The 27,447-nt window shown below is 36.2% G+C and overlaps 6 protein-coding genes across 7 annotated transcripts; 4 read left to right on the forward strand and 2 right to left on the reverse strand.

The window, feature by feature from the left end:
* The first annotated feature begins 1,795 nt into the window (after positions 1-1,795).
* On the forward strand, positions 1,796-5,104 carry LOC147289768 (Nop53 protein). Its single transcript, XM_086236691.1, has 12 exons — positions 1,796-2,016; positions 2,403-2,575; positions 2,660-2,705; positions 2,806-2,831; positions 3,131-3,211; positions 3,321-3,431; positions 3,673-3,761; positions 4,070-4,189; positions 4,276-4,398; positions 4,523-4,589; positions 4,684-4,760; positions 4,884-5,104. Exons 1-12 carry the CDS (start codon positions 1,848-1,850, stop codon positions 4,888-4,890), a joined length of 1,089 nt encoding a protein of 362 aa, XP_086092817.1. The 5' UTR covers positions 1,796-1,847; the 3' UTR covers positions 4,891-5,104.
* A 441-nt stretch (positions 5,105-5,545) lies between these two features.
* LOC147289769 (ARM repeat superfamily protein) lies at positions 5,546-7,725 on the forward strand. Its single transcript, XM_086235515.1, has 6 exons — positions 5,546-5,700; positions 5,830-5,896; positions 6,026-6,133; positions 6,295-6,393; positions 6,663-6,788; positions 7,430-7,725. Exons 1-6 carry the CDS (start codon positions 5,671-5,673, stop codon positions 7,594-7,596), a joined length of 597 nt encoding a protein of 198 aa, XP_086091641.1. The 5' UTR covers positions 5,546-5,670; the 3' UTR covers positions 7,597-7,725.
* A 113-nt stretch (positions 7,726-7,838) lies between these two features.
* Positions 7,839-10,338, reverse strand: LOC147289770 (amino acid transporter AVT6C-like). The gene is made up of 5 exons (XM_086235514.1): positions 9,528-10,338; positions 9,175-9,327; positions 8,838-9,041; positions 8,272-8,737; positions 7,839-8,174 (listed from the first exon to the last, which is right to left on the reverse strand). The coding sequence occupies exons 1-5, from the start codon at positions 9,883-9,885 to the stop codon at positions 8,048-8,050; spliced, it is 1,308 nt and encodes a 435-aa protein (XP_086091640.1). The 5' UTR covers positions 9,886-10,338; the 3' UTR covers positions 7,839-8,047.
* Positions 10,339-11,540: 1,202 nt separating this feature from the next.
* On the reverse strand, positions 11,541-14,090 carry LOC147289771 (amino acid transporter AVT6C-like). 2 transcript variants are annotated; one of them, XM_086237167.1, is made up of 5 exons: positions 13,487-14,090; positions 12,803-12,955; positions 12,495-12,698; positions 11,926-12,424; positions 11,541-11,819 (listed from the first exon to the last, which is right to left on the reverse strand). In XM_086237167.1, exons 1-5 carry the CDS (start codon positions 13,884-13,886, stop codon positions 11,708-11,710), a joined length of 1,368 nt encoding a protein of 455 aa, XP_086093293.1. In that variant the 5' UTR covers positions 13,887-14,090; the 3' UTR covers positions 11,541-11,707. The 2 variants fall into 2 exon arrangements, with proteins under 2 accessions (XP_086093293.1, XP_086093294.1); XM_086237168.1 differs by having other exon boundaries at positions 11,926-12,391; positions 13,487-14,089.
* A 1,569-nt stretch (positions 14,091-15,659) lies between these two features.
* On the forward strand, positions 15,660-20,072 carry ALPHA-SNAP2 (alpha-soluble NSF attachment protein 2). Its single transcript, XM_086237239.1, has 9 exons — positions 15,660-15,923; positions 16,744-16,793; positions 16,882-16,954; positions 17,398-17,477; positions 18,101-18,252; positions 19,028-19,187; positions 19,269-19,316; positions 19,599-19,679; positions 19,776-20,072. The coding sequence occupies exons 1-9, from the start codon at positions 15,779-15,781 to the stop codon at positions 19,854-19,856; spliced, it is 870 nt and encodes a 289-aa protein (XP_086093365.1). The 5' UTR covers positions 15,660-15,778; the 3' UTR covers positions 19,857-20,072.
* Positions 20,073-23,326: 3,254 nt separating this feature from the next.
* On the forward strand, positions 23,327-26,245 carry LOC147289773 (uncharacterized). Its single transcript, XM_086238466.1, has 2 exons — positions 23,327-23,652; positions 24,168-26,245. Exon 2 carries the CDS (start codon positions 24,327-24,329, stop codon positions 26,055-26,057), a length of 1,731 nt encoding a protein of 576 aa, XP_086094592.1. The 5' UTR covers positions 23,327-23,652; positions 24,168-24,326; the 3' UTR covers positions 26,058-26,245.
* The last annotated feature ends 1,202 nt before the right edge of the window (positions 26,246-27,447 follow it).

Consider the following 27,447-nt stretch of genomic DNA (forward strand, 5'->3'; position numbering starts at 1 on the left):
CTGGCCAGGGGAGGGGGCCTGTAGGAATGGGTGGGGTTTTTCAATTATTTTTTTAAATTTTGAGTTTTTTTATCTTTAACGTAAAATTAAGAATAAAAATATCAAAAATTCTTTAAATATCAGTACTCAAATTTACGTATATATCAATTTCGATAAATATTGGTGTAAAGAAAGTTGAGTTAGATTTTATTTTTTTGTTAGTTTATTGGTTATTAATTAGGAGAGCAGTTTTGCTCACCTCCTTTAACTCAGGTGTATGCTCACCTCCCATCTAAAATACTGCCACGTGTTTAAAAAACTAACCATGAGTTAACTATTGTATTTAATTATTTATGATGTTATAATGATGAGAGAGAAAAATAATTTGACAACTCCTTTCTTATTTTATCCTTATCTTTTATTACTCAACTTTTTTTTATCACCCGTTAATTTCTCTTTTCTCTTTTATTTAATTATTTCTAATAATTTTTACTTCTTTTGTTTTTTTTGCTCTTCTCCAGTACGCCTCTTGTATTCAAAAAATCACATCCATTTTTTTGGGTCTTCTCATGTATACACATTTATCTATTTTTTTAATTAATTAAAAAATAAAAAATATTCTAACAACACATTTGCAATTCGAACAAAAAACTCATTTGCAAAGTTTAATCTAAAATGTTGGCCAAACAAAAATCTAAAACAACTCATTTACATACATAGAAAATCCAATAAAAAAGTTACATGAGTTCAAAAAAAAAAAAAATTATGTCGTTGCAACTATTCTTCTCTCTTCAAATGCTGCAACACCTTGGATTGACCTAAGAATTTGTTTGATCTGAAAAGGTCATGTATGAGACAAGAAAGAAGAATTCTTAGGCAAAAAAAAAAAATGTGTTGTTGGATTATTATTTTTAATTAATTAGAAAAGTAGATAAAAGGTGTATACATGAGAAGACCCAAAAAAATTGGATGTGGTTTTTTGGGTACTGGAGACATACTAGAAAAGAGCAAAAAAAAAAAAACAAAAATTATTAAATGCATGTGGTTTTTTAGATACTAGAGGCATACTGGAGAAGAGCAAAAAAACAAAAGAAGCAAAAATTATTAGAAATAATTAAATAAAAGAGAAAATAAAAATTAATAGGTAATAAAAAAGTGGAAAAAAGTTGAGTAATAAAATATAAGGATAAAAGTAGAAAAGAGTTGTCAACTTATTTTTCTCTCTCATCATTATAATATCATAAATCATTAAATACAATAGATTAACTCATGGTTAATTTTTTAAACACATGACAGCATTTTAGATGGGAGTTGGGAGGTAAGCATACACCTGAGTTAAAGGAGGTGAACAAAACTGCTCTCATTAATTAGGATTAGTAAATGAGTTATGATCTAGTTAGGGCTGGTTTGGTTTGATTTCATCTTATTCCTCTTTCTTTTTCAAATTTTGAAATTTTTTATATAATTATGTCGATATATACCAATATTATCGATATTTTGTTAACATATACTAATATCGAAAAAATATCAATTACAGGCTTTATAGTCTATTTAAATATTGGTAGATGAATGACAAAAAATATATATATTGGTGGATGAAATTACGGATATCTAATGTCGTGAATATTTTCATCTATGCATAAAATAAGGTTTTGATTTTACAAAATATGTGTAGGGTACCATGAGTATTTAGCAGGGTACACATAGAACTGACATATAAACAAAGATATAAAAGTTAGTGAAAGGCAAAGACACTTTACGACGTCGTTTACCCGAAGTCAGAGTTAGGGTTTATAAGGCACCGCCTACCGAGTCATTCTCGAACCCGCAGAGAAAGCAGCGCAGTAGAAACACAGAGAAAGAAAGGGATGGGGAAGAAAGCTAAGACTTCCCGGAAGGGAAAGAAGGCATGGAGGGCCAACATAAGCACGGAGGACATCCACGACTTCTTCGAGAAGTCAACCAAAGACGCTCTCTCCGGTGGCTCTCTTTCCTCCGCTCCCGCCGACTCTCTCTTTTTCGAAGACAAGTCCAAAGGTACCTCCTTTCTCCATGCTCTGCTTTTATTTACTTTCGCCATATTCCCCTCTATATCCTTCCCTGCCTTCGTAGAGGACTAAGCTTTACAGTTCAATGTTTACCCAGATAGGTATAATCAGTTTCAAATATTGTGATTAATTTTTTAAGGACTCGTACGGTATCTTGTAGCAAGCTAAATTTGTTCTCTGTTGAACTTTTGTGCTTGAATACTTTGAAATGTGATTCAGACATATGGAGAAGACTTGAAATAGTGGAATTTCACGTGATTTTCTTAATGATGTAATGCCATAACTAAGTTGGCTGTTTGATTTTTCTGTTAAAAGGGTCTTCATTTAACTTCATGCCGAATGACGAATTGAACTTATCTGCTTTGGTCTGATCAGATCTTTCGGTGAAGAGGAAGATTGAAAAGCACAGACATAAAGTACTCCACTGTGATAGCGTGCTACAGAAAAACCCATTTGTACAAGCAGTGCCTTCTTCGACACTGAAGAAATCAAAGAAAACACATAAAGAGGTTCCCAACCCCAAAGATGTGACTGAATGTGCTCCTAAGGTCAGCTAGTTATTTTATAAATTGTAAAAACGCACAATAATTCTCATGAATATTTTTATTAATGTTGTTTTTGACATCTCTCAGGGTTCTGTCTCAACATCTGGAATGGATAGCCTATGGAATGATAAAGGTTAATTCAACCTCAGTTACTAGATTATTGTTATTACCATATCCATTTTGCTTTATGGGTTCACATTCATTATCTTGACTTTCTTTTGAAACTCTTGCAGGTGGTGAGAACAACAAGGTCAAGAAGGTAAGCCTCATCATTTAATTTCTAGAATATGATCATATTCTTGTTTATATTGGTTCATGTCTATTTTTGTTACTCTTATTCCAATACTGATAATGCATTACGAGGCATGCTAATATGCCACTTTTGACCATCAAGTCACAAATTAGGGGACGCATTTTGCATCACATGTTATCTGGGAGCCATATAGGCACAGTAGCAGTTCTCTGTTTGATGGGTTATTGTCTGAATACTTACTTGCTCAGTTTTAGTTAACATTCCATGGCTCTCAGTTGATGTATGTTTATTGACTTTTTTTGAAGATGTCGAAGCCTTCACTAATTCCTGCAGTAGAAGTTGAGCCTCCAGGATGCTCATTCAATCCCTCTTTTGAAAGTCATCAGGTATTTTCTTAATATCTGACACTTGGTACTTTTTTTATTTTTTTTGTGGAACCTTTTTGTGCATATGGCATAAATTTTTTTCCATCCGTGCCTCTTTTTGCCAATCCAGGATACATTGGCTCAAGCTGTTGCACAAGAAATGCAGAAAGTCTATAAAAATGAGTTAGGACCTCAACCAGTTCCTCTAACTGTTCCAGGAGAGGTTCTTGATGAAGAAGAAGTGAGTGTCTTTTGCTCCTTTCATGTATTATTCACTAGGGATCATCATATGCCTCAAGTGTAGGGCTTTATGTACATGTCATAATAAACTTGATTTGATTTTTGTTTTTGGCCAGAAATTGATTTGATTCAACTGTAAATAATAGAACAACTTGGAATCACCATAATATGTTATACCTTACATTACTATGATATTTTATATACATAAATGAGAACCTTACAGTACCCATCTACTTTATTAGATGTATTTTATTGAGGCAGATGAAGGCAGTGATTATGAAATGAATCCAGAAAATTTGGATGAGAATGAGGATGCTGCATCTGAGAAAAGGTGAGCACTATTTTGTTTGATATTGCTATTATTCCATTCCATGCATTATTTATTTGTTTGTTTCTGTTATGTATTGTGCTCTTTTCATTTTTTAGAAGCATTTACTAATTTGGTAAATGAAACAAAACTTTTAATAACACTAATATTTTAAGATAGGTGCTTAGTTTGGTAATTTTCATGTGCTTCCTTTCACACTATGCTTATGAGGTTAAATTTCTCAAAATTTTCTTCCTGTCATCTGGTTTTTACGAAAATTCCATAAAAACTAAATGGCATGAGCTCATATTGTTTGAATACAAATGGTACAGGCCCGGTAAAACAAAGAGGGTGACTCAAGTTGAATTAAATAAGAGGGCTAGACGCAAGGAACAGCTCAAAAAGGAAGCCGAAGCAAAAAAGGCGAAGGAACTTTCCAGAGAAATTGATGGGTAATATGCTTATATGACCTTTTTGTTTCTAGATAAAATTACTCTTGTGAAGTTTACATTCTAATAATTGCTTCTTTTGGTCACAGCTTACCAGATATACTAAAGGAAATAGCTAAAGAGGACGAGGAGAAGCGTAGAAGACATCTCCGACGAGTTGTAGCTAAAGAAGAAAGACTAAAGTCATGTCCACCACGCTTGGGGAAGTACAAGTATGTGACGATGCTTAGCTACTGTGACAGTGTGACTAACATATCATCTATACTTTTGGTGCAGTATAGATGATATGTTCTTTTTTTTTTTTTCCTTAAATAATTCGTAGCTCTTTTATTACAGATTCGAGCCTGCCCCAGTTCAAGTTCTCTTGTCTGAAGAAATAACTGGATCCCTCCGTAAACTGAAGGTACAGACTATAGTAGACTTTTTTTTTTTTTAACAAGATATTCATTTTTTGTGGTTCAGATAAAACTAATGGATTTTTCTTTTTTGGCATGAAGGGTTGTTGCACCCTTGTCAAGGATCGGTTCAAGAGCCTAGAGAAAAGAGGATTAATCCCACCATCAGCAAACAGAAGGTTAGTCGACATCTTCTTCATGTCTTTGGACAAGTTTCTTTTTGTTGGAAGTTTAATCAAACTGGTTTCTATTTCCCCAACTTATTCACTGATTTGTCCACTTTTGGATTTGTACTTGGACAGGAGATAGAGTTTTCCTCATTAGTTGGGGTTCCAAGAAGATCAGCTACTGATGCAGAAGATTTTGTCACTTTCAAGTTCACTAGTTCTATAGTTATCTTACTTTTCACTTTTTTATTTTATTTTTTATCATGTTCTTATTTGGTTGTAATCAAGTCTAATATGTATTATGCCAACGCTAAATCTCGGATTATGACTCAATTATAGTTAACCTCTGTTTTTTATTTCTCTGTGCCCTCATCCAATTGAATTTTAAAGACCAGTTTTAGAGATTATGGATGAGGCGTGGGTTCCCAATTATAGCTACAAACCATATATATAAAAATGTCAATTTAGATTATTTTCAAAAAAGTAATTTGAATTTATCTCATATATATTTATAGTCTATCATTCATTGGTGATATGAAAATCTATATTTATGATCAAATCCCAGTGCAAGAAAATCATCAAATTTAAATTTCTGAAAATACGGGACTGACAAAAAATTAAGCCTCCGAAGTTTAATAAAGAAATTTCCTCAAAAAAAAAAAAAAAAGAGGAAATATTTAATTCTCGACTGTCAAGGCCCATTGGATTCAGTCCCAAAAGAACTGAAAAGCACTCTGGCAACGGACCTGGACCCTTTCAGATTTGAAAAAACAAAACAAAACCCGACCCGAGCCCAGACACTTGACAGCAAAGCAGAAAAATCTGACCCAGACCCTTCGGTCTTTACTCGCTCCGGGAGTCCAAGACCTGCGCGTTCAATTTCGGAGCAGCGAGCATCGGAGTTATATCTCTGCTCTGCACTATGCGCACGTTAGCAGCCAAGCTCACCGCTGTAAGCTACTTCTTCCAACTGAGGTTTTTGAATTGGAACATTGAGTCTCACCAGTGTTTTTTATTTTATTTTTTATTTAACTTTTGCCAATTTTTGACGTGATGTAAATTTTTTGGTCGGTCGGAAAAGTATTACTGTAGAAGAAACCCTGTACGGAATGCGCAGCCTCGCAATTTCTCATCTTATAATGGAAGAGGTCACTCACTCACTCACTCACTGTTATCCCTATCAATGTTTTGATCTTTGATTCCGTAATATTTCGTTTGGTTGCTGAGAAAATGAAAGAACAAAAAAAAATCTGATTTGGAACTTAGTTGAATTGCAGATGAGCTGTCTCTTGAACAAGACGCCGATAGAAAAATCGGATGGTTATTGAAACTGATATTCGCTGGGACTGCCACTTGTGTGGCTTACAACATCATGCCCTATATGGGTCAGTGACTCTGCCTCTGTGTATTGCTATATTTTTACAGTCTTTTAACTAGTTTTTTTGTTTTTGTTTTTTTTTTTCTCTTGAGTTTAAGAGAAAAGCAAGAAATTGCCCATTTTGCGGTTTTTGCCTGACATTGTTGTTGTAATTGACTACATTTCCAGGCGATAATTTGTTGCAACAGTCCGTGTCACTTTTGCAAGTGAAGGATCCTTTGTTCAAGAGAATGGGGGCTTCTAGATTAGCTCAGTTTGCGATAGATGGTAATTTTAGTAACTCTACAGTCTCTACTTTCTTTTATGTGAGTATGTCTTTTCAAAACATTCATACATCACATACCTTATGCTTGTGCTTGAGCTTGAGCTGAATAACGTTATAAGTGATCATTTCTCGGATTTCCCACTGTCTCGAATCGGGTTGTAAATTATTATGTTTAATGCTTTCCATTAGGACTTCGATCTTAAGCTTGTTGAATGGGTAGCACATCAAACTGAAGGGTTAGGGAGTGAACTTTGTTTCTCTTGATTTGTAGATGAAAGGAGGATGAAAATAGTGGAGATAGGTGGTGCTCAAGAGCTCATAAATATGCTGGGGGGTGCTAAAGATGACCGCACAAGGAAGGAAGCTTTGAAAGCTCTTTCTGCTCTGTCACACTCAGGTTAGACTTTTTCATTTGTGCATATCAACTGGAAGTGAGGGTTTTCTAACTTTTCTTGTAATGAAATAATTTTTTTTTCTTTTTGCTAACAATTGTTTTTTTAACACAATCGAATCATGCCTAATTGCTATCACCGGTGGATTGCCTATCCTCATACCTGTGGGGAGACACTTTTTCTGTCACCACGCCATTGCTGGTGGAAATGAATTTCATTCCTTTTTATATTGAATGGGAGAACGGAATTCCAGTAAAGTGTAGCCTTAAAATCTTTCGATGCATCAGGCATATATTATATGCCCTGTTACATTCACATTTTGGAACGATGTAGTTGTTGCTGAGAATAATTTATCGGTGAGCATATACATTTGATCATTGTAGTAAATGATAGATTTGACTGCTTTTGTCTAGCAAGTTGATAAAAGAGCATGTGAGAAATATTTTAAGAAAAACAAAATGCTAAACATTTTATTTCTAGATGTCCAGGAGACATGTCGTTTACAAAATTAACTTAGCGATTTCTGCTAAAGTTTAATTTCTGAAAGCTCCTTTCATGTTTTGTATGGATACAACTATAGTCGTGCTGTGCCAATCAGTTCTTTCTTATTTGTTTTGGTTGTCTAATCTATTTTCTATTACTGTAGATGAAGCTATTGGAGCTTTACACCAAGCTGGGGCAATCTCAGTTATCAGATCTGCCCCTGATTCCTTGGAGAATGCTGAGATTGAGAAATACAAGTCAGGCTTACTCAAAAGATTCCAAGATCTAAGATATGATATTCCATCTTCAGATGATGTATCAAGGTCCTAATCTCCAGTTATAGGCTGCAACACAATCTCAAAAAGGCCATGTCTGCGTGTGCAGGGAACTCTGTTTTGTAAGCATAGATGGATATTACCCTGTACTTTTTTTCTTAAATGTAATAAATAGAGTTTGAAAGCAGACAATTGGCTTTTATTCTCATATGAATGACTACGTGTCTGTGTATGTGAGTGCGTGCTAGTTACCATTAAGATCGAGACAGACCAGATGGCATATGGGGTTCCCGTAACTAATGTTGAAGGGGATCTCAGTTACAATACCATTCATATTATGTTTGTGAACTCTATTACATAAGCCTGAGTTGAAGCTATTGGATTCTACAGAGACGACAATATTATGAATAATACACAAAAATGCAAGCACCTCAACTACAACAAAAATGCAAAAACAGAAAAAGAAATTCAATTAGGACTTTTTTTTTTTTGGCCAAGAAATTCAATTAGGACTTGTTTCCGAAAAAATTATATATATTGGTGGAAATGGCAATTGTGCTTGTTGCTACTGCCAGGACTATCATTGTAGTTGCAATGATCCTGTCCCTTGTTGTAGATATACCATGTACATCCCTGTCATTTGCATAGAATAGGAGGATTGTCAAGTTTTGAATCTTTTTAGAGAGAGAGAGAGAGAGAGAGAGAGAGAGAGAGAGAGAGAGAGACGTACCTTAGAACAATAGCACCAGGGAAAATGAAGGCAAGGCAGACTGCAGAGGTTGATCCCAAAAACTGAAAGAGATACCATATGTTTGGGAAGGCTATTGCTGCTAGGTAAGAGAAGACTAGCAAACCAAGAGTAAGGAGCACAAATCTTCTGGTATCTGTGGCCAGTAGTGGCTTCTTAGGGAAAAGAAATTCATCCAAGTTTGCCCTCAAAGAGAAGTTCAAGAGTGGGAACACCAACATAAGGTGGAGAGCATAGCTTAATCGCACCACATCATTAAGTAGTGCACCCATTGCTGAATCAGAACTTCTATCAAAATTGACAAGTATGTCAGGCATGATTGAATCTCCAAACAATAGGTACCCAAAAAGTCCTATGGCAAAGTAGATGGCTGCACAAAGCACCAGTGAAATTCGGACGGCTGAGATCATATCAGAAGGCTTGCCAAGCTCAAAACCAATTGGGTGAACTGTATGCATGCATCAATCAAAAGGCACTTGGTGAGAAAATTTGAGATGAAATGCCATACATAACAACACTAAATTCAGAGTGCTGCATATCTTACTTACCATTGAAATGAAAAGTAAAGGCTGTCACAATGACTGGAACAGCTGTGAAAAGGTCAAAGAAGGAGGTTTGTTTGCCCAAGCTTGGTATCAATCTTGGGGTCTTGGTTTTCCCTTCAAAGATTGCAAAGATTGCCATTGCAGAACTTATGCCAACAAAAACCACAGCAAGAAGAACCGAAATGGCCGAACTGAACCTCAGAGATTCTGGAAACCCCAACCAGTAGTACAAGTAAATGTTAGCACAGAGCAATAATGTTTGAACTTTGAAATCTCTATAGCACTAAGTTCAGCAAATATGTAAGACAAAAAGGGTTGTTTGCTTGTGTTAACTACTGACCTACACGCCTTAACAAGACCAATGGTAGCATAATGAACAAAAGCGTGAATAAGAGTGCAATATCACGTGAGTTCCACCACTGAATGCCAAACCATTCTTGCAGAACACCCAAATGCCCTGTTCCTTCAGGTTGATTCACAGAAAGAACATCCCCTGAAAAAAAAAAAATCAAATACGCCCTTTAATTCTTATTAACTCTATTTAGATTTATATCATAAAAATGTAGTACTAGTACTACACATCATTACACAATCTAATTCTATACATGTTCTTCATAAAAGTTAACAAAACCCCAGCAAATTTTTTGGAGCCAACAACAATTAAACCAAGAAAATTGAAGGTTGCTTACTTACCAATTATAATCTGGTACATGATTAAGCACCCAAGATTAGTGATCATGACACATATTTGGGTGGCCACAGAGCCCACTTGCCCAAACGACTCCTTCATGACACCGGCATACGTGGTGTACTCACCGGAATGAGTGAACCTCAGCAAGAACTCCACCGAGACATCAGCCAAGAAAGCAATTATCACAATCAGCCCAAAAGCTGGTATCACACCAAGCACCTTAAGAGTGGCCGGAATTGACATAATTCCGGCGCCAATTATGCTGGTCGACACGTTGAACACTGCCCCAGCGACCGAGCCATGCCTTGCCGGCCTGTGGTCCGGCAGAAGCGGCACGTTGACTCCGGTGGCCGGCGACATTGTGATGACTACTGTGGTTTCTTGCTAGAGAGAAGAGTCGCTGTTGGGATGTTGTTGTCTTATTGTACATAATTAAGCTTTTAATGTCATGGTATATAATTGTTTGATGGGTGCATGTGGGGAAGGGTGGTTTAATTTACCAAAATGGGATTAATACACGTGAAGTGGAAATGTGGGATTATGCTGAGTTGGGTTAAAAGAGGGGTAGGATCGGAATTAGGTTAATTATATTTCTGCGACTCTCATTATGAAAGGACAACTTGGAGTGGGTTGGAATTATTGTGTACTTGGACACCAAATAAAGAACACGAATTTGAATTTGGACGGAAAAGTGGGTTGTGTACGGCTCTTTGGGGGTTCTTGAAATGAATGGTTTAGAGGAGGTGTCGTCTCTGGCATTTGTTAGATTTTAATCAGTGAGCTTTCGATCGTCGTTTTTATTAGCCAGAACAGAAATCCAATGACTATTTTGTTTATATTTTACTATTTTTGGCCATATTAGGGGTAAGATTAATTTAAAATTCAACAAGTTGAAAACTTAAATGTAATATAATTTGCATTTTGCACGTTAATCATGCCAGAAACTTATCTCTGATGTGACACAACAATTGATTTGGGCCGACCAGTTTCTATGACCTGAATTTCTTGTACATCTATGCATGCTACATGAACAATACGTTGCTTTCATGTGATATGATCGATACAAACTCCAAATAGTAGTTTTCATGTAATATGATTCACATACGGTCTGACCCAAATAGTTTTACTCAACTGCACACAAACGAGTCTAAATCTAACTCAAAACACTTAATCTTAAAACAGAATCATTTTGAAAATAAAATAAAATTATATGATTGGTAAAAAATAAAATAACCAACGATCATATTTCACATGAAACGCTGTTAACAGCTTTTGTAAAATAAATCAAAATGTTGCTGATAAAGTGATTAGAGTGACAACTGAACTTGGACATGCATGTGCGAGTGAATCTTGTAAATTGGCCAACGCATACGAGATGCCACAACCACAAGCAAAGGAGAGTCATGGGGACACTTCACTAATTCACTAATTCTATGACGTTGGAAACTTGGTATTCAGTATTACATTTGCTCTAAAATGTTAAACCAGTTACTTTTCTAGATCAACAACAATGGCGTGTTGGTAATTTGGAATGTAGTAGCAGATTTGAAGACTTTCTACATAGATGGGTTGGGGGTTTTACACTTTTCAAGTGTCCATTCCATTAATAGGAAGTTAGGAACAATGCAAAATATAAAGGTTTTATGATTTGGTTGTGAATTTCTCAATAGCATATGCACGTGTTTTTTTTGTTCTGTTTTCCTTTTTCTTTTGGAGATATATATAGGTGGTTGAGAGGTCACGTTCAAGAGGAGAATATAGATAGCCAGCTAACGTGGTAAGAGCAAAGATAAGTTTGTTTATAGGATAGAGTTGATGATCGACATGGTGGGAAAGAAGATAATGTTATATGCACAAGTAAGATCCACATCAGTGCTGGTATATATTGGTGACGTTCCAAGAAAATCCTGAAGGGTCCATGAAGTGAGTTGGCCAAATATGACATTCAAAGGGCAATTTGCTTGTTTTGAGTTTTTTACACATTCTTTGCACATTGATATATCGAAGTGGTTGCAAATTTATTACCAAGGATAATTACAGCAAGACAAATTTGATGAATTCAATACTCGTGGAACAGGTAGGTGCATAATCATTACAACTCTGAAGCAGATTGTATGGCTTTCAAAAATCTATGCCCAATCTGCCAAGTTCAGCCTCTAGGCTACAAGGGTACGGAAGCAGTTTATAAGTTTGCTAAATTGGTGCATATTGCAATTGAGCTTGTCCCCACAGCCAAAATAATCACCAATATTGAGATTACTTTGTCCCTTGTTGTTGATATGCCATGTCCATCCCTGTATAGAAATTTGAAGCAAGAATCAAGTTTGACTAGAAATAACGACAAAAATGTGTTAAACATGCTTGCAAGGTAGAGAAGCAAAAGGGATTAGAACTTGGTACCTAAGAATGAGTGCAGCTGGGAATATAAATGAGAGGAAAACTACGGTGGTGGATCCCATGAACTGAAAGAAATACCAGATGCTTGGGAGAGCTATTGCCACTATGTAAGTAAAGGAGAGCAAGACACAAGTGAGGGCTATAAATCTTGAGTTGTCTTGGGCCAAAACAAGCTTATTTGGGAAGAACAGCTCATCTATGTTGGCCCTCAAGGAAAAGTTCATAACAGGAAACACAAGCAGGAGGTGAACTGCATAGCTTAATCTCACAATGTCATTGACTATTTGCCCAAATGGGGAATCAGAACTTTGATCAAAGTTTACCAGCATGTCATCCATTATGGAATCACCAAACAACAGGTAGCCAAAGAATCCGATAGAGAAGTAAATGGCAATGCAGATCAGCAGAGAAATCCGAGCAGCTGATCTCATATCAGAAGGTTTACCAAGCTCTGCTCTAATTGGATGAACTGCATACATATATTCATTCACATATTTGCCATCTATCAGAAATGTAGTTGTATCTATAGAATTATTTCATAGACCATAAGACCAAAATTGATGTGCCCTCACCATTGACATGGAATCCAAAACCTGTGACAAGGACTGGGACAGTGGTGAAAAGATCAAATACTGAGACTTGATTTGCAAAGTCTGGGAATAGTCTCAGCTTTGGAGTCCTCCCTTTCCACAATGCGCAAATTGCCATTGCAGAGCATATGGCAACAAAAACCAATGCCAGCAGAATGGCTATTGCTGATGTGTGCCTTAGTGAATCTGTAATTAAGCAACAAGCACTCACTCTGTTAGTAAATCCTAATACATAGTTAACCCAATTTAACATATTTGTTTGGTATATATTTAGCATTAGCTTTACTGACCTACTCGACGTAATAAGACTAATGGAAGCATCACAAAGAGCGCAAGGAAGAGAAGGGCATAAGCACGAGAATTCCACCAGTGGATGCCAAACCATTCTTGTAAAATGCCCAAGTGCAAGGTTCCTCCTGACTGACTCCCACATAGCACATCACCTATAGAAAAGTTAGAAACTTTCTTTGATTAGTTTATTTGGTAAGTATATATGCCACATTATCACAGACATTAATTGCAATAAACTACATAACAAAATAATTTTCTCTTAGGTGAATCTTCACAATGGAATCAAGTAGTGAATTGAGATGGTAGTATGGTACAAATAACATTATCTGCCCAACGAAATTATAATAATATAATATATCTTTTAGTAGCCATTTAGCCTTTGCTTTTTTAATTGCTCTTCTTTGTCGTCTTGAAAGAAGTGATGGGTAATTGCATATCCCTATCAGACACCAAACAGCCATTATATTAGCATGGCCCAGTACTGGGTCTTCCTTGTTTTATTGGGCACATTCTAGGCTAGTAGATAACACAACCATTAGTCACTATTCCAAAACTCATGCCCAAAAAAAAAAAGAAAAATGAATATCTAAGAATGAATGCAAACGTCAAATTGTGACCATAAATTCCAACACAATTCAATCTTATGAACAATGAATTAATGGATTTGAGCTTAGATTACATACCAATGATAATGAAATAAATGATGAGGCAACCAAGGTTGGTTATGATGACACAAATCTGCACTGCAACCGAGCCCCAGGGCCCAAAGGACTCAGCCACCATGCCGGCGTAGGTGGAAGACTTGCCGGAGTTTGTGTACCTCAACAGGAACTCCACCGTGACCTCTGTCAAGAACCCCACCATTAAAATGACGGCGAGCCCAGGAATTATGCCCAGCACCTTCATGGTTGCTGGGATTGACATGATTCCAGCTCCAACCATGGTGGTTGAGATGTTGAACACCGCCCCACAGAATGAGGCACCTTCCGATGATGACGACGATGATGAATTTTGACCTTCCAAGGATTTGAAGTCCTGAAGCAGTGGATGAGTAACCACTCCAGACTCCTTTTGCTGCTTCATCTTTAGCACAGTTTCTGATAATGGCTACGGGGTTCCAACAAATAGTTTGTTGCTCTTCTACTCTACTCATTATTTTAATCCAAAAATACAAAAACTCGGGAATTAATGCAAATTTCAGTAAAATATCTAGGTGGCACGGTCTGAATTGGTTCGATTTTTTTTCAAAATCACAAACCACACCAATCTATAAGTGGTTTGAAATTTTTTCAAAATAAAATCGATCAAACTGTATACTACATCGAACCGGATTAAATCAATTAATTTATCATCCATTTGGTGTGGTTGGTTTCTAAGCCTCTAAGGCCTCGCTTGTTTCACAGGACTGTCTTGGCATGGATTATCTATAGGGACTGGCATGAGCTGGGCTCCGAGCAAGTGGCTGAGATGGGCTGGGCTGCGCGCGAGTGGCTGGGCAAGCAGCCAGAGAGCTGGGCTACGAGCGAGTGGCTGAGATGGGCTGGGCTGCGCGCGAGTGGCTGGGCAAGCCGCCAGAGAGCTGGGCTACGAGCGAGTGGCTGAGATGGGCTGGGCTGCGCGCGAGTGGCTGGGCAAGCCGCCAGAGAGCTGGGCTACGAGCGAGTGGCTGAGATGGGCTGGGCTGCGCGCGAGTGGCTGGGCAAGCCGCCAGAGAGCTGGGCTACGAGCGAGTGGCTGAGATGGGCTGGGCTGCGCGCGGGTGGCTGGGCAAGCCGCCGGAGAGCTGGGCTACGAGCGAGTGGCTGAGATGGGCTGGGCTGCGCGCGGGTGGTTGGGCAAGCCGCCGGATAGCTGGGCTACGAGCGAGTGGCTGAGATGGGCTGGGCTGCGCGCGGGTGGTTGGGCAAGCCGCCGGAGAGCTGGGCTACGAGCAAGTGGCTGAGATGAGCTGGGCTGCGCGCGGGTGGCTTGGCAAGCCGCCAGAGAGCTGGAGTTGCGGAGGTGACTAGTGGTCGATAGTGGAGGGCGTCATAAGGAAGAGGTCCGATGATGATGGTGAGGCTCCATGTGACGATGGTGAGGCAAGTCAAGAGGTTCTTAGCTAAACCTCTACTTTTTCATGGGTTTCACTAAGCCCATCTAAGAAGGTTCATTTAAGTTAAAGGAGATTTACTAAGCCCTACTTTTTTTAATCCCAAGCTCACCAAACATGAGCTTAAGGTCTTAACTAAGCCAATCCCTATTAAGAAGGTAAAACAAACGGTCCCTGAGCCTCTAAGAGAGAGGACAAAGAAATATAATGAGAAAATTAGAGTAAATTAAAAAAATAGGGAAAAGTTGCGAGCAAAGAAAGGAGATGGAAGTATAGAGTAAATGGAGAATGTGATTAGAATGAGAGATTAAATGAGAGGAATAGGAAGAAATAGGTATGCAATGATTATGATAATATTAAAAGAATGTCATTCGATTTGGTTTGATTTATGCAATGAGTACTTTAAATAGTGGCTGAGTTCGACACTTCAACTTATGAACTAATAAATTTTTGTCTATAAAACCCGAACCAAAGCACCCAAATAATTTGGCTTGGTGGATTTGTCTATCCCTACTTGGAGACTTGATGACTTGGACATAATTCGCTTTAACCCACAATGGGCCTTGATGAATCCAAACAAGAAAACTATTTAATCTGGGCCTTTCATTTAGTCAAAATTTGGGCCGACTACCCAGTCCAAAAACCCATGAATACCAACCAGGCCAGCCTGACCCATGAATGTAAATCCTGAACAAGTCACAAACCGTGTCAAGCCTCGCCTTCCTTGAACCTTCGAGAACTTTCCTTGACAATATTAATTCCTGTCGCGACCTCTGTTTTCTCTTTTACTTTTATGGCCTTCATTTCTGCAGCTTAGAAGCTCAGAGATTAAAAACCAAAAAAAGAAAAAGAAAAAGAAAAAGAAAAATAGAAATTAGCAACAATGGGTGATCAGTTGGCAAAGGCAGAGGAATTCGAAAAGAAAGCAGAGAAGAAACTGAGCAGTTGGGGATTTTTCGGTTCCAAGCATGAAGACGCCGCCGAACTCTTCGATAAATCGGCCAATTCTTACAAACTCGCCAAATCCTGTGAGTTTTCCCCGTTCTACTTCTTTGATTTTCTTGCGATCGTTTGTTTTCTTGGTCATTTTCTTCACCGGTCTGTTTGATTTCTTATAAAGTTTCATTTCAAGGAAAATTAGAAGGAAATAAACGGTTGGGGATCTTTTATTGGGGATTTTGATGCATGCCTTTAGGCGATTGAATTGACTCAATCTTTGATTTTGATCTTATATATGTTTGTGATTTGATGAAAGTGGATTTCTTTTTTTCTTTTTCTTTTTTGGAAATCTACAATTTTTTTGTGGCAATTTTTTTGATAATCAATTAATTAGTTAGTGTTTCATATTTAGGATCTGATAAAAAAATGCTGTGCGAGTTTTGAATTTTTATAGAACGGGCTTGAATTTGGTTTTGAACTAGGGGTCTTGAATTGAAATGATACCGATGATCTTTAATTGAATGGCTTGGCACTCAGATGAATAGGCTCGTAGGTGTTAACCGAGATGGTTTTGATTTTGGAAATGATGCTTGAAAGTTGTTTTAGAGATTGAAAACTGCAATAAAATTCAAAAATCTGTTTCTTTCTGCATATTTTATAAAAGAATGAAATCGGGAAATGATATCTGCCAATTTGACTGCCATGGCGAACCCTATTGTTCACATGTATTTGGTGATGATATCAATAATTTTGAAGTAATGCCTCTCTCCCTCTGAAAAAATCTCATACCATTTTGGTCCTGTGGTGGTTATTTGAATTAGCGTATCAGTGTGTTGCTTGTAACTAGATTTTCTCAATGGCCAATTCTATTGCTTTCTAAATTATAATCTTTACAATATGGTGTTTCAGGGGATAAAGCTGGAGCAACATATGTCAAGTTGGCAAATTGTCATTTGAAGGCTAGTACTTTTGATGTTTGGGACTGAGCAATTCCTTTTATTTTTAGTGTTTTTAACAAAACATGATAATAATGCTTTTCCATTATAGAGTGATAGCAAACATGAAGCCGCTACAGCTTATGTTGATGCTGCACACTGCTACAAGAAAACATCTGTAAATGGTATGGAATGTGTTGTGTTGTGTTGCATCTTTACATTTATGAGTTGCCTCACTGCTCATAATGTCCTGGGAGGGGAAATAATCATCTGAGATATCAAGCATATGAGCCAACCTTTCAGTTTTGCAAAGAGAGATGTGGCTCATGCATAAATCTTCAGTCTGTAATCATTCTTTTTTGTTAGAAATTCCCTTGATACAAAAAAAAAAAAAAAAAGAACTTCAGCCTTGTTAGCTGGTTCATGGACTTTGAAACAGATTAAGTCAAACTAAATGGCTTGGACAGAACAGTTGGTTAGTGTAAGGGCATGCCTTTTTGTTTATATGTTGTTGTAATATGATGATAATGCTGCTTTTATGGTATGAAAATTATTTAGTTTGGTCACGTTGTTTATAGTCTTAACCATTTTCATTTATAATTGTACCCTAAATTCGTGTCTTTTGCAGAGGCCATTTCTTGCTTAGAGCAGGCTGTATATTTGCTTTGTGAGATTGGAAGGCTTAATATGGCTGCAAGATATTATAAGGTATCATTTTTTGGAGCTATATTTTAAATGTTTGCTATATTTTGGTGTCCCGATTTTTAAGTCCTCAATGTGCAGTTCCCTTTTCCATTCTACCATTGTTTGCAATGATATGAAGATACGACTTATGAGAAACTTGTATCTGATAGTTCAGAGTTGGGAATATCTAAATGGATGAGAAGAGTAATTAGAAGAGACAAAATTTTTAAATCAATGTATTACAGAAAGATTGGGACACCTACTAACGGTAGGATAAGAGAAAGTAGTCTTAGATAGTATAGACATCTACAATGTAGACTACTAAATTCACCCATAACCAAAAGAAGATCAGTTAAAATATAATATAAAAGATCCGAAGACTAGCATGGGAAGAATTGATACGAAAGGATCTAAAGTATTAGATTTAATAGGATATATAGTGTGAAATAGAAAAGAATGGGAGATGAGAATTCATATGGCTGACACCAGGTGCATTGGACCAAAGGGAAGGATGATGATGAAAATGAATCTAAGCATTCATCTTGTACTCTTGGCCTTAATATTTCTGTGTAATGCATCCACAGTATATGATGTAATGGAAACCGTAAGTCATTCAGTAACATGGGGGTACATACTTTCCCATGCAGGAAATTGCCGAACTATATGAATCTGAACAAAACATTGAGAAGGCTATTGACTTCTTTGAAAGGGCAGCTGATTTCTTCCAAAACGAAGAAGTAACAACTTCTGCCAACCAGTGCAAGCAGAAAGTTGCTCAGTTTTCTGCTCAGATTGAACAGTAAGTCTGTACATTTTGCTAATATTTTGATAGTCAAACATTATTGTTTTTTTTTTTTTTAAATGAAATCCTACATTTTTTTCAGTAGTTTGTTTGGTTGGAGAAGCCTGTGCTTTTCATTGAGTGATGAATTTTATCTGATCCTAAGAATGTCTCGTCTTCTGACTGCTAGTTGTGCTATAATTTATGATCTGCAACTGGAATTTATGTTTAAAGGGTCAAAACTTTGAAACATTGTTATTTTCATCTGACACTTTAATTTTATGACACGACAAATGCAATTTCATGAGCATGTCTAAGATTCAAACACATCATTATTATGTGCAAAATTTGGGGTACATTTATTTCACGTGTGTCCAAATCTCTGCATTTCTTTCGCCATGTATTCAACTCTTGTTCTGGTTGTTGTCAATCAAATTCAGGTTAAAATGGTGGTCCAATCATTTGTTAGCGCAAACATTTTGTGTTTTATTGTCTCTTTTCCATCATTACTTGGTTTTTTTATTTGATTAGAACCTATGGAAGTCTGTGAACAATGGTTCTTGTTGAAATACATAATCATTCATATTTATTCTGTCATAATATACCGATACAAAGCTGTAACATATTCCAAATGGAGAAGATAATAAGAGAAAGCTTGAAACCTTTTTTGGTTTTTCTAGGAAGCATATTATAGCTTCTCATTGATGCGAATGTAAATAAGTTAAATAACTGATTATATTTCTGCAGTTACCCCAAGTCTATTGAAATTTATGAAGAAATTGCATTTCTGCAGATACTCCAAGTCTATTGAAATTTATGAAGAAATTGCACGGCATTCACTCAACAACAACTTGCTGAAGTATGGAGTGAAAGGACATCTTCTTAATGCTGGAATATGCCAACTCTGCAAAGTAGATCCTGTTGCAATCACCAATGCATTAGAGCGATATCAGGTCTAAGTTTGGCTCTTGTTTAGAATTTTCATATTGTGCCTTATCAATTGGTAAACTTACATAGATATTGCACTTGTGCAGGAATTAGATCCAACCTTTTCAGGAACAAGGGAGTATAAATTCTTAGCGGTGAGTTACTATAATATTCCAAGAATTTTCACTTTAGATGATTTTGTTTGAAAGTGGTAATTCACTGATGTTTAGTTGTTTCCGGTTTAATTGACTCAAAAAATTGAAGAGGGCACTTAACTAAGGGCATTTGCACTTTTTTTTTTTATATGTTGTGTATCTGTAGTGTTTCTGACTGGAAGACTTTTTAAGCATTATTTTCTGGTTTCCATAACCCAGTAGTAATTTTAATAGTCATCGTCGCAAATAAATGTTTATCAGGAAGCTTGTGTTTTGTGACAGGATATTGCAGCTTCAATTGATGAGGAAGACGTCGCCAAGTTCACTGACGTAGTCAAGGAATTTGACAGCATGACCCCACTGGTACATTTCTGTTCAAATTTGATATTATGCTTGCTTCCATTAACCTATTCCATTATTTGCATTTACGTGAATTGTTTTGCATGAATTTCCTTGTAGGATTCGTGGAAGACAACCTTGCTGTTGAGAGTGAAGGAAAAGCTGAAAGCCAAGGAACTTGAGGAAGATGATCTTACCTAAATTTGAAAATTACAAAATGTTGTGTGGCTGTCTCTATTTGTTATTGAAGATTGAGTTTTATTACAATTGGTTTGTCATTAAGTTGTACTACATTGAGAATCTGTACTGGTTACTTAATTGTAGTTGGTTTGAGAGTGGATATGCACGAATTTTTTATTTATATGAGCTTTGGTGGGATGATCGTATAATGATATGAATTATGAGTTGCTTCCGAAATTTGTGGAGTTTTGGACAAATGGTTAATTTTGTCTCGTGTCAATTAGTCAAGTATAATTTTGTCTAGTGATCGCCAACTTAATTATAGCACATCTATCACATTTCTGTCCATTGATTTTAATTATTAAATTTTAATAATTGTTTTTTAATTTAGGTATAAAAATTAAAAAGCGTTTTAAATTAGTATTAGTTGAAAAATCAAATAAAATAATAAAATAAAAGAGATTAGAATTTATAAATATTACATTATATGCTACTATAATAAAAAAATAAAAAAAATATTATATCATAAATATTATATTAATTTATAAAATATTGTATTAAGATAAATAAAAATTCAGTCATAACTTAACTGTGACTATTTTGGTAAATTAAAAGAGATAGTTCACACCCCTATACTATATATTATTTTGAGTAAAAGTATTGTTTTGACTTCTATTTATACTATATTGTAATATAATTTTTCTAAAAAAATTTAATTAAGTCACAACTTAGATGTTACTGTCGTTCAGTTACAACTAAATTTAAAGTTGTGAGTGTCATACAATCATAACTAAATGTGAAGTTGAGACTACATTAGCAAATTTTCAAGATAATATAAAAGTCTTAAGGGCAATTTTGTCGAAACCTTATAAATTTTAACTAACATTCATCATATGTGGGTCAAAGTATAAAAATATCATATGAAAAAAACTCAAATCAAAGGAGCCAATATATTTGTGACCTAATCTAAAAAACTACATTTAAATTTGGTAGTTCAATTGAAATATTATATAGTTTTTATGTTATACCAAAAAATTATTGAAATTTAATATTTAATCCTAATTTTCTATAATTATTAAGGATAATATAAATGTCTGATAATTATAATTAATCACATTATACTATTTATCTTAACATAAATATAAGTAAAAATTTGAGATATCAACATATTTTATATTTAAAGTAAATGATTATAAAGTCCAGTTTTGGACTCTTATTCCCTCTTAGACCTACCCATTTAATTGGATTTCCCAGCCGTCCACCTTATTTTCTTCCAGCCCACTTTTAATTTTTCATCCCTTCTCCGTCTCCCTCTCTCATTTCTCTTTCCTCACTCACGCCCAGCCACCCCTCCTCCTTGATCTATGTCGTCCCACGTGGGCTTGGAGGTTGAGCGATGGTGCTCGAACGGCGTTGTGACGCCGATCTCGGAGCAACCAGATTCAGTGGCTTCGTTGCCACCGTCGAGGTTTTGAGTCCGATCGGCAATACCGAAACAACTTGCACTACCTTCGAGTTTGGTTAAAGTTGGTAACTCATTGTCTATCCCTCTTCTTTAAGATTATGATTTCTGGTTGGTTGAATGGCTATTAATTTGTATATCTGTCATTTAATATTTTAATTTTCTTGGAGGTCTTTGATTTGGGTGTGATTACTGTTATGGGTGTTTGATTTATGATGAAATGATATATCTTGCGTTATACAGTCACAACACAGTCACAACAGTAATCAATTTCTTAGGTGTTTGATTTGGGTGTGATTAATGTTGTGGGTGTTGGGAGATTGCATGTATAACGCAATACGTTTATGATGTTTTTTTTAATGTTGTGGGTGTTTGATTTGGGAAACTGTTGTGGGTGTGATTACTGTTGTGGGTTATATATGTTTTTGATTGAGTTGGATATTGATATGGTTCAAGTTAATCATTATATATATTTTATTTAATGGCTTTACCTTCCTACAGTTGCTAGTTTTCATGGTTAGTAATGTTTATGAAAACTGCAAGCGATCACATAATGCAAATGAAATGCAATGGAGCCTCTGGTACTGTTGCTATTAAATTAATAGCTTTACCTTTCTACAGTCAATCCCAAAATGCAAATGAAATGATGAAATGCAATGCAGCCAGAAACATTCTATGCCTATCTGTTTGGTTGCTTTTAAAATAAAGGAATTTTTTGTAATTTTTTTTTTTTGTGTGGAAGTGTATTTTCTAAGTAAGTATTTTGAAAATTGTCTTTGTTTTCAGTTGGAAATAATTTGTGGACGAAAATGGCTATGATTGTTACTGTCGAGTAGTAACTATTTGGGACAATAGTTATTATCAGACAGTTACAATTATTGTTAATGTGGGCGCAATCTGGAGGTGCTGAGCGCGATTTGGAAGAGCTGGACTCGATTGAGAAATATAGTAACAATCTCACTTATATATTGTTACCGACAAGCAGTAACAATATGTGAGTAAAACTATGATTAGTTACTGTTTGTCAGTAACAATATCTAAGTGGAGCTATGATTGTTATTGACAAACAGTAATAATATGTAGGTGGGGTTATGGTTGTTACTACTTGTCAGTAACAATATATAAGTGAGGTTATGATTGTTATTGACAATCATTAACAATATGTAAGTGAAGCTATGATTGTTACTACTTGTCAGTAATAATATGTAAATGAGGCTATATTTGTTACTACTTGTCAGTAACAATATATAAGTGAGACTATAATTGTTACTGCAATATGTAATTATGTAAGTAGGGCTATGAATTTGGGAGAAAATTGATTAATTATTAATTGCTACTGCTACAGTGCCACACCAATTAATTATTAAAAAGAAATGAAAAGAAAAGACACATGACTAAGCTTTTGATCAAAGACTTGGTGTAGTAAAACTCATTCTGCTTTATGACTCCTTTAAGCCACAAATCCAATCACAAAGTTAATTTTGGCTTTAGATGAGGTGATGTGTGGCATATATGGAAAATAAAATCAAATAAAGTTGTACCACGGACTTTGATTGGTTTTCATTTTGGTTATTTCTCATTTCTGAACAGAAATTTAGATGCAGACACTTGACTTGATTAGACCCGTTTACAAAGTGATGGATTCATTTGTTGGAGTTCGAGAGAAAACTTGTGTTTTTTTTGCCGTTAACGCTTCCGTTTAATTTTTTAAAAAGTGAGCCGCTACAATAGCGACTGGGCCATTACAGTAGCGTGTTATTGTTGCTGGGTCGGATAATCACGATTTTTATTGAGCTTGACTTACAAAAAAAAAATCCTTATATTTATAAAATATAATATTAATAATATTTATTCATATTATAATTTAGTAATTGAAAAATAAATGGTTGAGCATTTATGTGATTGAATTGAGGAGTCGCCAAACAGCAATGGGTCCACGCGGCAAGATCAGATGTGATCAATTCAAGGTGACACTCTTCCAAATGGAATGGAATGGAATCTCAGCCAGCGCGAAAGTCGAAACCCCCATAGTGATGCCAAATTGCCAACCATTAATCTTTAATTAACAAATGCCTCTCATTCTATGCTTTTTGAGCTCTCAGTTTTGACGTCAGTCCAAAGGCAGAGAAACGACGCTGTTCTTCACATGTTCATTGGCTTAGCGTGCAAAACGACGACGCATTCGTGCTTTCTTCTTTTCAGGGTTACGGAGTCTGTGTGCCACCCACTTACGCGCATTCTTGACCCCTTTGTAACTTGTATAGAAGACTTTGTCGCTTTTAGCAATATAGTTTAGCAACTGCAACTTCAATGAAAGCTTCTTCGACTCTCTCATGTTTCTCCGTCAGTTTTTAGGTATGTCTTAAGCTTTGCCTTTTCCTCTACCGTAGCTTTTTTTATGCTGTCATTCCTTCATTTTATTTTTGCCTCTAAGGTTGTAATCCTTTATTTGATTTGTTCTTTTGAAGGGTTTAACTGCTCCGTTTTATTTTATTTTTTTTCTGGGTATATTATATTCTCAGTTTTTAATCAAAATCTATAATTTAACTTTCTGGGTGTTTCTCCATTGCTTCTGTGATCACCTATTGATGAAAGGATTGTTCTTTAAATTAAAGTATGAATGATCCAAACTTTTTTCTTTGTAAAATTTGGGTTTTGGATTAGTAATGAGTAATTAGCTAGTAAGGATTACTGTGCAAGGCTCTTGTTCTTTATGCGACGTTTTGCTCTTTTTTTTTTTTTAAATTTTATCAACTGGGTCGAATTCTATATATGAAATTTCAGTCTTGATTGATGAATGATGATTTTGGTTATTTGGATTGCTTCCTGGGATTAAAGTCTTCTGTTTTCAATGTTTATTTTCCTTGTAGATTCCTTTCTTCTCTTCTTTCCAAGAACACTTTTCAGTTGATTACACTCAAAATTATATGCAATGCAACCCTAGTGGAAACATTGAAGAAAAGGTACGCATTGTGACTCTGATATCACAAATCTGATCTTGGTGTACAAGATTTGTTCTGGATTTGAGAATGGTTTCCACTGATAATGGCAAGCACAAAGAGGAAATGGAAGAACCCAATGGTGGAGAAGTGAAGTCTCAAATTCCCTTTAACATTTCAGTGTCTCGGAAGACATTGTTGAGCAATGAAAAACCTCAAAGAAGGTTCCATGATGCTCTTCCCAATAGAATAAGGTTCCTCAAATTTGGTTCTGCATCTGCCAAATTCAAGCGGCTAGCTGAGGACAGAGATGAGAGGTCACGCTCTGTGGCTTCTTCAAGTGGTCATGGTTTTAAAGAACGAATCAATGGGGTATTTTCCCGGAAAATTGATTGGGCTTTGCTCTTGAAAATGAGCAAAGAATGGATTAGAAACCCATTTAACATGGCTCTTTTTGTGTGGATCACCTGTGTTGCTGTTTCAGGTGCCATTCTGTTTCTTGTCATGACGGGAATGTTGAACCATGCACTACCAAAGAAGTCCCAGAGGGATGCTTGGTTCGAGGTCAATAATCAAATTCTCAATGCGCTTTTTACTCTTATATGTTTGTACCAACATCCAAAGCGGTTCCACCACCTTGTACTTCTGTGTAGATGGAAACCAGAAGACATTACTACACTTAGAAAGATTTACTGTAAAAATGGGACCTATAAGCCGCATGAATGGGCCCACATGATGGTGGTCGTTGTTCTGCTCCATGTAAATTGCTTTGCTCAATATGCACTTTGTGGTTTAAACTTGGGTTACAAAAGATCTGAACGACCAGCCATAGGAGTTGGAATATGTGTATCTCTTGCAATTGGTGCACCTGCAATTTCTGGTATATACAACATTATCAGTCCCCTGGGGAAGGATTATGATTCAGATGTGGATGAGGAAGCACAGGTTCAGAGTAGCGCTGAAGAAAGACCAGACAGGTTAAGGTTAAAATCATTAGAGAGAAGATATTCTTTTGCATCGAGGGATGAACATCGTATTGTTGAGAATAGACCACAGTGGAGTGGAGGGATACTTGATTTTTGGGATGATATTTCTCTAGCATATGCCTCACTGTTCTGTAGTTTTTGTGTTTTTGGGTGGAATATGGAGAGGCTTGGATTTGGAAACATGTATGTCCATATTATGACATTTATTCTGTTTTGCATGGCTCCTTTCTGGATTTTTAACTTGGCTGCTGTTAATATTGACAATGAGACTGTTCGGGAGGCTCTTGCAGTTACTGGGATTGTTCTATGTGTATTTGGTTTGCTCTATGGTGGCTTTTGGAGGATCCAAATGAGGAAGAGATTCAATTTGCCTTCTTATAACTTCTGTTTTGGTGAACCGGCAGTGGCTGATTGTGCATTGTGGCTTTTCTGTTGTTGGTGTTCTCTTGCTCAGGAAGTGAGGACTGGGAATTCCTATGACATTTTGGAAGAAAAGTTCTATAAAAAACAAACAGATAGTGGCAGCCAGCTACCAATTTCACCTTTGCCCCGTGAAAATGGAGCGGTTCCATTTAGATCTGGTCCAAGTTCTCCTTCAGGGAACTACTCGAGCCCAACCAAGATTGGCAGAGTTGGTTCTCCAAGTTCTCTGGGAAACTACTCAAGCCCAACTAAGAATGGCACAGTTGGTTTGCCAAGTCCTAGCCGAATGTCAAAGGGATTTTATAGTCCAGATAGGCCACTTTCTAGTGTGAAAGAAGAGTCTTATGTAAAAGGTAAGGATGAAACTATGAGCCCACCTGCACCGTCATTGATACAAAGAGAAGCCACATAGCCCCACGGATGAGGATAAGATCTATATACTCTGTAGTCTTATGATTTGTTTATGAATTTCTGTAGAATTATTTGTGTAACTTACATGTATCTTTTGTGTGCTCAGATGCATCCATGTACTTTCTTTTGAAATTTTTTACACCATGAGTTAATATGTGATAATTGATAGTCTAATAGTACTTTGATTCACGCACAAAGAAATTATCTGCTTTCTTATTTTTACTGAGCAATATTTCTGTTCTGAATATAATTGTGCATCTCTCTCTTTTTGTTAATTTTATCTGACTTAGAATCTTGTTACATTGCCTATGTTTGACTGAGCTATCTTTCTTTACTGAGTAATATATTTGTGTTTTCTTTCTCTTTCTATTGTTTTCATTCCACTGAAATGGAAATATCTGACTTAAAACTCTTGTGCAGTTGAGTTTCTGAAAGATGGTTAGTTGGGCTGCTTAGAGATTTCGTTAACTTGTACATAGTTTTCTTGGGTTAGCAATGAAATCAGAAATATATGAATAATAACTGAAGTAAACTACAAGAAGTAATCTGGTAGTTAGGAGTTAAAACGAGTGACATTTTTGTGGGAAGTGGGAAAGGAAGGAAAATCTTTGGAGCTAGAGGTGTGCCAGGACATTTTTGTGGGTGCAAATAGAAGCATACAAAATAATATATAAATTTTAAAAAATATAAAAAAAGACTTTTACCACACAACTCACAGAGGTCAGTTTCTGTGAGCTTACTGTATCCAGCTGTCTGCCCAAGATTTCTGTTTATTCTCCTATTTTAATGTGATTCTGTAGAATCTGATAAATAAATAATCAGAGTACATATTTGTGAAGTGATTTATTGACTTTGGCATTTGCTTGCATATGATCCTCTGGTCGAGGATTTCTGATATGGCAGCAAAGCAAAACAAGGAAATGCTTTCATTAATTCAAGGTTGAGAGTAGGGACATGCACCAGAACACGTTTGTTTGAGAGAATAGAGCAGCGGAGGGGATTAGGTACCATGTCGCATGATGACAGGGACCACCGCCCCGGTGTAGATAATCTTTTGTTTGGTAGTTACTTCATTTGTTGGGATTTCTGGTTTATGTTAGGTTAGGGACTGATAATAAGTTTTTTTCTCAGCAAGGTCTATTCTATATGATGGTCATTCTGAGCTATAATAAATAATGGCAGTAGGTGTACTAAGTAGTGTAGTAAGTCATGTTTTACCCCAGAATGAGCTGAGCACTTTGTGACTCACAAATGACAAAGCCATAGTTTCTTTGTAGCTTGAGTGATTTATAAAAAGGGCTTAACTTTTATCCACCAAGTCATTCACTTCTTGTCTGTGTCTACATTTTATTCTCAAGTTTCTGACTTTCTGTTATGTAGAGTAGTAGAGA

The sequence above is a fragment of the Dryas octopetala genome, chromosome 3 (genome assembly GCF_963921425.1).
Source record: "Dryas octopetala chromosome 3, drDryOcto1.1, whole genome shotgun sequence".
In the NCBI taxonomy this organism is placed as follows: domain Eukaryota; kingdom Viridiplantae; phylum Streptophyta; class Magnoliopsida; order Rosales; family Rosaceae; genus Dryas; species Dryas octopetala.